The sequence below is a fragment of the Eptesicus fuscus genome, chromosome 14, assembly GCF_027574615.1.
Source record: "Eptesicus fuscus isolate TK198812 chromosome 14, DD_ASM_mEF_20220401, whole genome shotgun sequence".
Classification (NCBI taxonomy): Eukaryota; Metazoa; Chordata; class Mammalia; order Chiroptera; family Vespertilionidae; genus Eptesicus; species Eptesicus fuscus.
This window is the reverse complement of record NC_072486.1, coordinates 14049277-14060886: the sequence shown is the minus strand read 5'-3', so window position 1 is coordinate 14060886 and position 11610 is coordinate 14049277. Positions and strand designations below refer to the sequence as shown.

The window sequence follows — 11610 nt, the reverse complement described above, 5'->3', positions numbered from 1 at the left end:
ACGGATGGAGAAAGAAGGCGTTTGGCAAGGTTGCGGTTTTGCCCACTGGTACCTGCCCGTTCTGATTTCTAAGCGGGGCTGACAGAGAGAACCACTCGGAAGGGCCGGTGACGGCGGCAGCTGGCAGATTTCCAGGGCGAATGGAGGTTCTATGCGATCATAACCATCTAAAAGAGCCGGGAAGCAGCACAGACGTCTTCCAGTCCACCCGTCTGTCTAGCCAGCACAAGACCTATTCCAAAGAGGCTGCGGCAGGATTTGGAGGGAGCACAGACCATCCCCGCTCACAGGGAGCTGCTGAGCCCCACGTCGGCCGCTCACGGCTGGGGGCTCAGGTTTTTAGAAAGAGCTCCATGTTGCGCTAAACCCGGCTCCCACAATCCCGCCTTGGATTCTTTAGTCCCAGGCTTACGTCTCCTCCGCGCTTCTGAAATCTCTCAGAGCGGCTGCCTGGGACATCGCTGGAGACAGCTGCTACATTTCAGAAAGATTGGGGGATGTGGACATTCAGAAGATGGGGATGGAAAAGCAAATCTAAACGGAACAAAATCCCCCCTTCCCTCGGCTGCCCCGAAGGCCACCGACCACGGCTGGAGGAAACGTGGCCGCACCACGCTCTCCCCCGCCTGTGTCTGCCACGCCGTGGGGCGTGCTCTGCCTACACTACCAAGACCGGTTTAAACGTGATGCACGTGTGGATTTGTCTGGCCGTGGACATATCTGAAATGAGGTCTAAGCAACGGGGGCTTTGCTGAAAAAGTTCTCTACTAAAGAAACTGCAATAGTTTTCGTTGGAGCAAAGCAGGTCCTATGTGAATAAAAACTTAAATGCAAAACAGGGAGACAGTATCAAAATGGCCTTAGATGGTTTGACTGGGCCAACGCTCCTCCCCAGCATGGAGCAGACAGGAAGGCCTGTGCGTGCGGCGAGCCCCTGCCCCCCTGCAGCGTGTGATCGGCCCCCAGGGAAGCCTGCTGCCCTGGCTCCAGGCTCAGGTCCCCTCCAGTGGGTCGGCCCTGGGTGGTGCTTTCGACAAAATCCAGCGAATTTTCAGGGCTGACGTTTACATGCTGGGGCAGACGCAATCTCTCTGCAAGTTCCAACAACATTCTTCTCCCCGTGGCTCCTTCCAGTGACTCAAGCTCTCTGGGGCTCCTGAGCCAGGACACAGCCCTGCTGTGAGGGGACAGGCAGCCCCGGACGGAGGTGCTGAGGCGGCAGGAAGCTACAAGATGCACAGGCGGCCGGGCTGAGAAGAGCATCGGCTCCCAGGGCTGGAACCTGTGTGGACCTGGGATCTCAGCAACGTGGTATGCATCTAGCTGGCCGGGTGCATTTCACTGCTGTATCCCACCGGCTTTTATGAAGGGCAAGGGGACGCTAACCCATTCTGGAGAAGAGCCAGGGTCTTATTTACTGGAGGAGCCCTAATCTATAAAAATGGAAATTAAAAAAAAAAAAGACTTAAAAGACTCGGAGGAAAACAAATAAACAAATTTGGCTGGAAGGTGAACTCTAGGTGAACTGTGAGGGTCCAACATAAACCAGATGTTTGCTGTGAGACGGGCAATCAGCACCATCTTCCTCCCTTGCTCTTCACTAGGGGGGGGGGGGAGTGCGGAGTGCCTCGCACATCCCACCCCACTCACCTCCCTGGGCGGCTGCCACCCCTGCACGCGGCGGGCAAGGATCCCGCGGAGGCGAGCAGAGCACCAGGGCACCGGCAGGCTCCTCTGACTGTCACCCTGACGAACGGTCACGGAGCCGACGATGTGTCAGGCACTGCGCTCTTTCAAAAACCGTGTCGTTCCCAATAGGAGGAGAGCCTGCTTGCACGTGTCAAGAAAATCCCCGGAAATTAAACCACGCGTCAATCTCCTAAGGATTCCTATTTTTCCTTATTGGCAAAGCCACGTAGCCTAAGTTGTCCACAGCTGCAAATCAGTGGAGCAGAAACGGACTTCACCGGCGAGCCGACCTCCGTAAGTGATTGTGGGTGCAAAGCAAGGCCTGCCCTGACGTTTCCCTTCCGGGGCTCAGGGCACGGGCTCCCCAGCCACAAGGGGCCTCCGGTGAGGTCACAGTGTGTATCAGCAGAGACCACGCCTTCTCCCTGGAAATCCGGACGTGCCCTCACTCCTTCTGGGGTTCAGACAAGCCCCTTCGTGGACAGCCTGTACACAGTGGCCTGCTCCCCGGCGAGGCCGCGCTGCTCCTGTGTCAGGCACGCTCTCGCTGGAATATCTGGCCACTGTAACAAGACAGGCCCCCTGGTCGTGATGCTGGCACATCTCAGGTTGAAAACTGGAGGGGATCAACAATGTCCGTGTAAGGAACCGGACTTCCCCGTGCCAAGATGCTCTGAGTCTTCTGCCTTCTCGTCCGAGAGCGAGAGCGGCGAGGCACGGCGAGGCGCGGCGAGGCCCTTCCCCGCCGCGGGTGGCTGGAGCGTGTCTTGTGAGTTACTGATAAAACTCAGCAGCTTTTTTTCTCCCAGGGAAGGGACGTGCTGGGCACCGACGTCCGTGGCGGGAGAGCTGCAGGTGCTCAGGGGGCGGCTGGGCTCACGCCCGGGGCTCGATCCGGTGGGAGAGCTCGAACAGGGCCTGCTGGCTGTCGATGACGAACAGGTGGGTGACGTAGGACTTTAGCTCGTGGTGCTCTTTCGGAGACACGTCCCCTCCTAATTTTTTGGAGGAAAAACACACCCCAGTTAGTCCCACGAGCATGGTGATGTTATGGCTAAATCCCAGTAAACCCCTCGGTAAGGCTTAGTGTAAACCTACCAGGCAGGCTCCGTGAGCCAGGCTCGCAGAGGAGCTCTCGATGCTAACCGGGCGGCTGCGTTCTCAGCTCGGACTAGGTTCCTCGGCCAGGTGTTTAGACCCGGCAGGGTGTTTTGTCTTACCACATGTCTACAGTGTTTATTACCTAACAGAACACAGCATCCAGCAGCTGGGTTATCACCCCTCTCAGAGGGGAAGCAGCACACACACACGAGTGAGTGCCGCGTGGGTCTGGAACCCGGGCCCTGTGGCGCCCGGTCCATGGTCTGAGGTCCCGTGTCTCAAGACATGCCCATGTCCATGGCTCTCACGGGCTCTTAATCTCAGTCTGGAGCTGTCGGAGATCACTGCTAACCTGGTGAGTGCACAGACACAATTCTTTTTGGTGTCCTTATTTTTTGGGGGGAAAAAAATGAAGGGACCCATTAAATGAACGGATATCACAGAACTAAAGGTGAGGCATGGCTAACAGGCACCGCAGGTTCCTAAAGGACGCGGCTGGGCTAACATACCCCGTGGAAGGCGAGGCAGGGGGTTTGCACTCCCCATCCAGGACCCGGGGTGGTTAAATACCGCGGGGCCGCCCGGCTTCGGTGCACGGTGAACACACAGGTGCCCCGCTGGTGGCAGCTCTGATAAGGAGCCAGAGATGAGGGGGCCTGGACAATGGGGCAGGCTCACTTCCCATACTCAGCCGTGAACACATCCACCCCACCCCAACCCCGGGGCCCCGGAGACCGAGCTGGGCCGCGGAGGACAATGTGACCACGAGTGAGCGAGCGGCGTGAGGTCACTGGCGTCGGGATTTCTGGGGGGGGGTGGGGGGGGGGAGCAGGGCCCAGGCTGCGCTCAGTCCGAGCAGAGGGGCGGGGCCTGAGGAGGCGGACATTTCACAGCAGCTGTTTTCTTCTCCCTCCTCTATGACAATGTGTTTGATCATCTAAGGCCTGTATGTCCTGGGTGGCTTATCATTCTCAGGTTCAACAGAAATAAGACTTTCTGGTTTCAAAAGGTGAAAAGCACCAGGAGTTGATGTTTTCACCGTCCTACTTGTTTGAAAGTGAGCAAAGGCTGTGTCGTTCCAGAGGCCGTTTCCGGAGACACCAAGATAATGTGGCAGCTTCGTGAACACTGGTGTCGAACACACGACGCTACCAAGGTAATTCTGTTGTTAAATTTCTGGGCTTAAGAGAAGAAGATAGAACGAATGGTTCCGATCATGACAACGGACACTTGCAGGCACCCCATAGCTTATAGGGGCCTTGATTGATCTTGTTTTATCCCAAATGCCGACAGTGGCTTACCGCGCCTACCTAAACTGTCACCTTGAATTGAGGCAACTCAGTCACATGTGCGATTTTTAAAGATACAGAAATATAGAACACAAACAGGCCTCACAGTTAAGTGAATTTCTCCTTTGCTTTGTGCTAAGGAGACTTATTCTCTGGTAATGGCAGGTTCAAGACAGAGTCAAGGTCAGCCCAGCCTTCCTGTCCACACTTGCAGCACATATAAACCAGTAAATGAGACTGAAGTCTTAGAATTAGCTGAGTGCCCATAAATACGTGGGAAGCACAGGAGGATGGAAGACATATGAACTCGTTAGCAACATTATACTTGTGCACTTGAAAGGATCTCCAGGATAACGTTACTATCGCTGTTTCTATTGTAACAGCATTGTACTTGTGTGCTTACTGGAGAATTATAAGCACATATCAAATGGTATTTATATGAATATTTTTGTACTTGTGTGCTTACTGGAGAATTATAAGCACATATCAAATGGTATTGATATGAATATTTAGAAAATTAGGCCTTGCATTTATAATTCTTCCTTTCGAACAGAATTCATACAGATGTTCAGTTGTTTTGTTGGGGGGTGATACAGCCAACCAAGACCAGCCCAGACGAAAAAAAAAAAAAAATTCTTAAGAATGTGCACCCACCCTTAGAAAGTGCGCCTTTGATTTTCTACTTTACATACATTCCTTGTTGTTAAAGAAAAACTGTCTTACAATGAGGATGGATTACTTAACAAAGTAAGTTTTACTTAGCGGACACCTTTGATGGATTTATAATTTTTGAATTCAACTTCCTATTTTTTAAATTGCCCTTTATATCTACTGAATCTGCAGAAGGCAAGGGGAAGGGCATGGGCCAGGAAATCGGGTGGACTCGGGTGAGTAATGGCTGTGTGATTAACCTCTGAGCTCCCCCTGCTCCGTACCCGCAGGGGTAATATCTCCATTCACCAGTCACCAGTACTGGTGACAGGATCCCACCGCCCAGGCGAAAGCTCCGGGAACTCAATAAAGTCGATTTCCTTCCTTCCTGCAGTGTTTTAACACGACCGAAACATAATGTAAATTGTGCCCAAGATTTAGAAAAGAACGAATATTCCTACTTACATGGGCCTCCGTGGGGAGTCTACAAAAATGCTCAGAAACACACTTTTTCGGGGAAAGGCAGCTCCAGACAGGAAATTTTTGTTGGAGGGGAGGACAGACTCTGGGCGGCTGCATTAGGCACATTCACAACGATATTCCTGTTCCAGGAAGGCTCCAGGCAGAGAGGTTAGGGACGGGTCGCCCCTGATAAACCCACTGGCATTTCTGTGCCCATGGGCACACTAACAAGACTTCCTGGGGTAGGGTTGGGTGGGGTGGGAGCTTCTGACTGTCCAAAGTCACTCTCTACAGTACAATCTTGCCTCCCTCTGCATCCCAAACATGCAGAGATGAAACACAGAGAGGGTAGTGTATGCGTACAACGTGCATATTATACTTCACAGTCTGCTTACATGTTTTACCACAAACCCTTGTGACAGTGTCACCGTCTACTCTGCTGCATGTGAATACATCGCACGCCGACTGCGATTACTCACCACACTGGTTGGCCCTGCAGTGTCTCAGGGTTCGGACGGTGTCTGCAATCATATGCTGGAAGGCAAGCAGGAAGCAGGTCAGTGGGAGGGTTACTGCGGGTGAGGCCCAAGTAGCATGCTTGTGGGGATCGATGGGTATTTACACCCTCGGGTGTAACTTAGAGCTGGACTTTAAGTGATAATACTGAGCCTGGGTTACAGAAGAGTATTTAGTCCTTGTCTGTAGAAACAGGGGCTCCCCCACCTAGCTGCACAATTCTAACGGAGCCCCGGAGCCCCGGGAAAACACACTCAAAGATGCAGCTCTCCTCCGCCTGCTGCCCACCCTTCCTGACCTAAGGCTTTGCCCTCCAGGCGGTGCCCCCCCCCCCTCTTCCCCAGGAGGCCTCACTGAGCTCTCCCGGTGAACCTGCGAGGCGTCCCTCTCCACCCTCCCCCTGTCCTTTGTACATTGCAATGGGCTTTGTGTTGTGGCATTTGTTGTGGAGCTTCCCCTGTCGACCAGGTCCCACCAGCCGGCTCTGCTTGCCGGCGTCTACCAGCTGCCAGGCACGTTGACTCACGCCACCTGCCGAAGGGAGGTTGGCATTTTTGTGGAATCCAAGGTTCACGCGTCTCAAATGGTGAGAGGAAGGGAGGCGTTCATGGAAGGTAAACATTTTCTAGAACCTCCTTATCTTCACAAAAACGTGTAATTAGATTCCCTCCTGGACTCCCCAGTGTTCTACTTCAACGTCTCTCTTTCCAGTCCTCACCGGTCTGCAGGCAAAGGTCTTCTTCAGCTCGCGGCTGCTTCGGACGAGACCCCACCGCCCCCTATTGGTGCCCCTGCAACAGCCTTCTAAGTGCTTGGTTTTCCACGATGGAGGAGACACAGCCTTTAGGGCAAGGCCACTCTCCGCTCCAGGTCCCCCCATCACCTTCCAGAATCATCTCCAGACACTCTCGTCCTCCTGCTCTAGTCTTCGGGTAAGTCCCAGTGACTCCCTGATTTGTTTCATATCAAAACCCAAACATCATCCCATTACCCGAGCATCCGCACTGTTCATCACGCGGTGCCCCAAACCCCTCCAGGCGGCATCACCTGCCAGGCCCTGTGTGTGCGCCCTGAGCCCGGGGCCGTGCAGACACGGCAAACCCACAGGGGACCGCTGCTGACATAAGGTTGGTACTACAGAACTATAGGAACTGTCGTGTGTGAATGTGACCTACTTACTAAACTGTTCCCACAGATGCATTTCTAAGCGGCGGAACATTAAATAGGACAGTGATTAGAGCAGTCGCTCGGTTGCCTGTGTGACGGAAACGGGCCTGACTCATGTCTGCGAGTGCATGGTTACGTTTCCTCCCGCCGTGGGCCGCTGTTCCCGGCAGCCCCTCGCGGGTATCAGCCGCGGCGTCACACTGATGTCTGTCGTGTGCCGTTGGCGCAGCGCGCGCAGGGCTCGGTCCTGAGCGCGGAACCTGAGCCCTGATCCTCATCGTTAGGCTTCCTGAGGGCGCAGAGAGGACGACGTGGTGAAAAGAGGATGCTCTTCCCACTGAGGGGTGGAGAGGAGGAAGGGGAGAGCATTCGTTTCCTCACGATGTCACAGGTTGGACTGGAACACGGGGAGCCGCCGAGGCAGCGTGGGGAACGGCGGGAATCTCGTTAGGCCCGCTGAGCGCTCCCGGGTCTTCTGAGTTAATGTGCCGGCCTGGATCAGCCAGATAAAGATAATGCACTGACTTCTCCGCGAGCTGGTTAAGCTAATATCCGTCATGAGGAATCGGCTCCCCACAAGTTAATTCAGTTACGTTCTATTGGTTCATTATTGTGAAAGATGAACCTGTTTTAGCGTAAGCGAAACCCTGTCCTTTGCTGAGAAATATCCTTAAAAAAACTGCCTCTCCTAGGAAATTCAATTTCATTCCCCGGCATCTGAGTATAACATAGGTTATGTACAATAGATATTTGCCCTTCCAGAAAATTCTAACGTCACCCCGTCTTTTCTGTGCAAGGAGGGGGTCAGCAGCAGGTGTGCTGTATCTTAAATGCCATCTACGTCGAGGCCTAGGAACCCACTGTGTGTCCTATATGGCCTTACAGAATGTTGCTTCTGTCTTCTTAATAAAAGTTCTCTTTAGGAATGTAAAATGGAAAATAAGGTATTACTTACATATGCTATGCTATTTCCTTAAACTTTCTTAAAGAATTAAGGGTACAGATAATTACTGACCACAGTAGATGTACTACTAGGTGGACTTTCTTAGTTTGAGCCCCAATGGTTAGTATGACATCTGAGCACGGATGAAAGCAAGACCCCGGATGACATCGGCAGGCGTTGAAGGCCTTCCCGGGGCTGCTGGGGGAAGCAGGGGAGACCAAGATGCTGGTCAGAAACAAGGAGAGCAGGGGCCGGGGCCCCTCCATCGCGCACTCCCCTTTGTGCCATTACTGAATTGTTCTCTCCCTCGTAGCACTTAGGGGAAATGACACAATGAGCTTAACCAAACCACTGGTTCACTCCGGCAGAGGGTCAAGCACCCGTCAGCCCTTAACAATGGGTAACCGTCTGCGTACAGAGTGCAATTGTTCTCCCATATTCCAAGGGAACTTACTGGACCTTTATAGGGAATTCCACCCGCGTGACAAACCTGCTCTCCAAAGCTTATCTGGCGTTCTTCACTCGGTGCATTGGCCAGGATTTGGAGTAAATATCGACCCAAGGTTTGATATTCCTGCAATCCTCCCATTAATACCAAACATCGAAGATTAATCTGCCTGGAAACCAGAATGTTGGCGCCTACAGCCTTTTGTTGCAAATAGCTGCCCTGTGATCTTCAGAACATTACACAGCGACACAGAACACATCTTCAAAGAATAAGTACCGAAACCCCAACACCTTAAATGCCCATTCCCAGCTGTGTTGGTCTGACCGTATGTAGTATCTAAATAACTGAACTCTGATTCCAAAGCACTTAGTGCAGAGAGAGACGCGAAAAGTTATAGGCATGTCCACTTTAAAAACAACTAGCCATAGAGGGGTGGTCCTCAGGGGTTACACCTATGGCTAGAAGCCTGACGCCTGCCTTCAGAGGCCAGGTGCATGGTCCGCGAGTGGTACGGTGGCCCTGTGCCCTCTCACCCTGTGTGCGGTGAGTTAGAGCAGGGCACTCGGGAGGCCAAGGTCAGACGCCAAACCTCGTGTGGACTCGGCAGTTTGCATTGTTCTGTGGTCATGGTCTGCGTCCCCCACCTCCCTCCTCCTCCCCCACCTCCCTCCTCCCAGGGAACCGGGGGTCATTTCCCGAAAGAGTTCACACAAATCCATTACCGTGACTGAAAAGTCAGAGGCCAGGATCTATGGGCAGAGGTCACTGGTATCGTTCTTAACCATGAAGGACAATCTAATTCATGACTAAAGTTCATCGGTCAGACACATCCATCCTTCTTGTCGTCCACCGGGGCTCGCTGGAGCTCTCCTAATTTATCCTCGCTCAGTTCTGACAGGCAACCCCTCCTCTGCCCTGGGCGTGGCTGGCACAGAGGCCAGGGGGAGCCCGTGCAGAACAAAGCCCCGGCCATGTCCTGGAAATGACTCGGGAGAATCCCTGTGGAAAAGCACTGGCTGGGGACCCTTCTTGTGAGCAGGGAGGGCAGTGTGTCAGAACTGCCTCTCCATGGTGGCCCTCTCTGTCCACAGGCTGATGAAAGGGGGTCCTTCCCCTCACACACAGGCCCTTCCCATCCCCCTTCCTACCCACGCTGGGAGGACTGGGAGGTGGGCACCTCCCCAGGAGGGCAGTGCATGCTGCGACACAGAGAGACACCGCTCAAGCTATAAAACTCAACCTCAGGAGTGTGAATTCCCCAGACAGGATTCCTATGTTTTACTTTTGGTTCAATAACATACACTCAACTGCTGATGCTAACCTAATGAAGTTCCATTTTTTGACACTAAAAAGCAGATTTTTATATTTGGTCCTCAGAACCTTGCTGGTCACGTAGTTTTAAGCGCAATACATTTTACTGACAATGCACCACATGAAGCAAATAGCTCCTGGAAATCGTCACGTGTTCACTGAAGAAAAGGGCTGCATCCACTGGCTTCTTGGTGCAAAATGGAAAGGTATACATTTGAAAAGGGAGAAACAATGCAAGTTACTTACCAGCTTCTCAAAATTGACGAGATTATCCAAAAATGTTTTATTTCCCTCATGAATAAATGTCACATCTGGAAATTAAAAGCAAAAAGATACATGTATCATTAGGAATGGATTATGAGTCAGGGCTGAAGAGGTCTAGATGCAACGTAGCTTATTAATTTTTCTTAAACATTATGGATTGGCCCATGCATTTGACACGGCACCTTGAAATTGAATCTGTTCATTATTTGAAGTGAAAGGGCATCATTTATGTGTGTGTGTGTAGAGGGGGGAGAAAACATTATAACATTAACGCAAGTATATATTTTCCACTGACAATGAAGTGTTTGACTCCAACTGCTTCATATAAACTAAGACTTCGTACTAGTCTATGACCTGACAGGTCCATTATGTTTTTAGGTCAGAACATTGAGCAGAAAACAACAGAATCTCCTGAAATAATAAGATCTTAATATTTATGATTTTTTAAAACAATTTTTGGCAAAGTGTAGGGAACCTGCTTTATTTAAAATGTTCAGACCTAGATTTAGGTGTTTCATGTAGATTTCTGGCTCTCCGAGTCAGTGCCTGATTGTGTACCAGACGTGAGTGAGGAAAGAGGCAGCTTTGAAAATGGCAAGGTCCCCGGCCGTGTCCGCCCAGTAGAAAGGAAACACCGCTGATGGAGATAACCTGAGGACGAAGGATGAAGGCTCATGGGGAGAGGAAGGGAACGTTACGTTTGGCTTGAGCGTCACTGCATTTAAAGTGACAGAAGACATTCCAATACAGGTCTCCTTGTGGTTGCACGAAACTGAGGCGCCCTCCCAAGAGACAGGGGTTTAGGAACTGGTCCCAATGAAGACAGCAGCTGAAGCTAAGAGGATGGAAGACGAAAACGTTCAGATCAGAGGGTCAATGACAGAGCATGAGGGAATCCTCACAGACAAGAACCAAAGTAAGAAATACACGACAACTTGAAGAGCATGAAAATAACCAGGTTTCGTCACAGACACGGAGGGCAAACCAAAGGAAAATAATTTTCAAAAACCTATTAAAACAACCTGATGTAAAAAAAGGGCACCTTACCAGCCCTGTAGATAGAAAGGGAAAGCACTGGTATTTAATCAAGACTTTGATCCTGCTGGCTGACTGGGGGGCAAGTAAGAGCTAGGCGCTCGGAAACCTGCCCACAACACACTGGGCCACCTAACTCTGCCCACCAGGGGGCGACACGAGTTCCACATACACTTTCCTCAAGGCATTTCTTACACAGCTTCCAGCACCCACTGCAACGTTTCCCCATGCTTTTTGCCTTTTCTTTCTTTTTCCTCTTCAAACTGATGTCCTAGCAGGAAAGCAATTCAGTTACGCAGTCGTGTGACCAAGTCTCTGGTTATTGTACTACCTTCCATGATTTTGCTTTCAGAAAAGAATCGCAAGTTTTCACTGTGTAACAGTATTTAGGAAAGAGTAGTCAACGCAGGTAACGTCCACCTTTTCTGTATGGCAAACCCAGCGCCGTGTGCACTGTCTCCACACGAACCCCCACCTGCAGGCCTGGTCTCTCCCAACTCCCTGAGAATTCGGATGACCAACGGCCTCTGACTGCCATCCCGCTCCTGTGTTCCCCAGGATGACAATGAGGGGTGATGACAATAAGGACAGATTATATTGATTGACAGCGTCCAACGCGGCATTAACGCGTTGAATCCTCACCAAGGACTGAAGGTAAAGCCCTGGCAGGAAAGAATGCGGAGAAACACTGGTCCAAAGAACATGCACAGTGCCCCCCACGCTCACAGCTCTAC

The 11610-nt window shown here is 51.6% G+C and overlaps 1 protein-coding gene across 1 annotated transcript in view; it reads right to left on the bottom strand.

Moving 5' to 3' along the window:
- Positions 1-2281: 2281 nt before the first annotated feature.
- RAPGEF5 (Rap guanine nucleotide exchange factor 5) overlaps positions 2282-11610 on the bottom strand; it is a 196377-nt gene continuing 187048 nt past the window's right edge. Inside the window, exons 24-26 of the mRNA XM_054726573.1 lie at positions 9824-9888; positions 5672-5726; positions 2282-2684 (exon numbers count right to left, since the gene is read on the bottom strand). Coding sequence (XP_054582548.1) covers positions 2566-2684; positions 5672-5726; positions 9824-9888 — 239 coding nt within the window. The 3' untranslated portion in view covers positions 2282-2565. The remainder of the gene's footprint in view (positions 2685-5671; positions 5727-9823; positions 9889-11610) is intronic.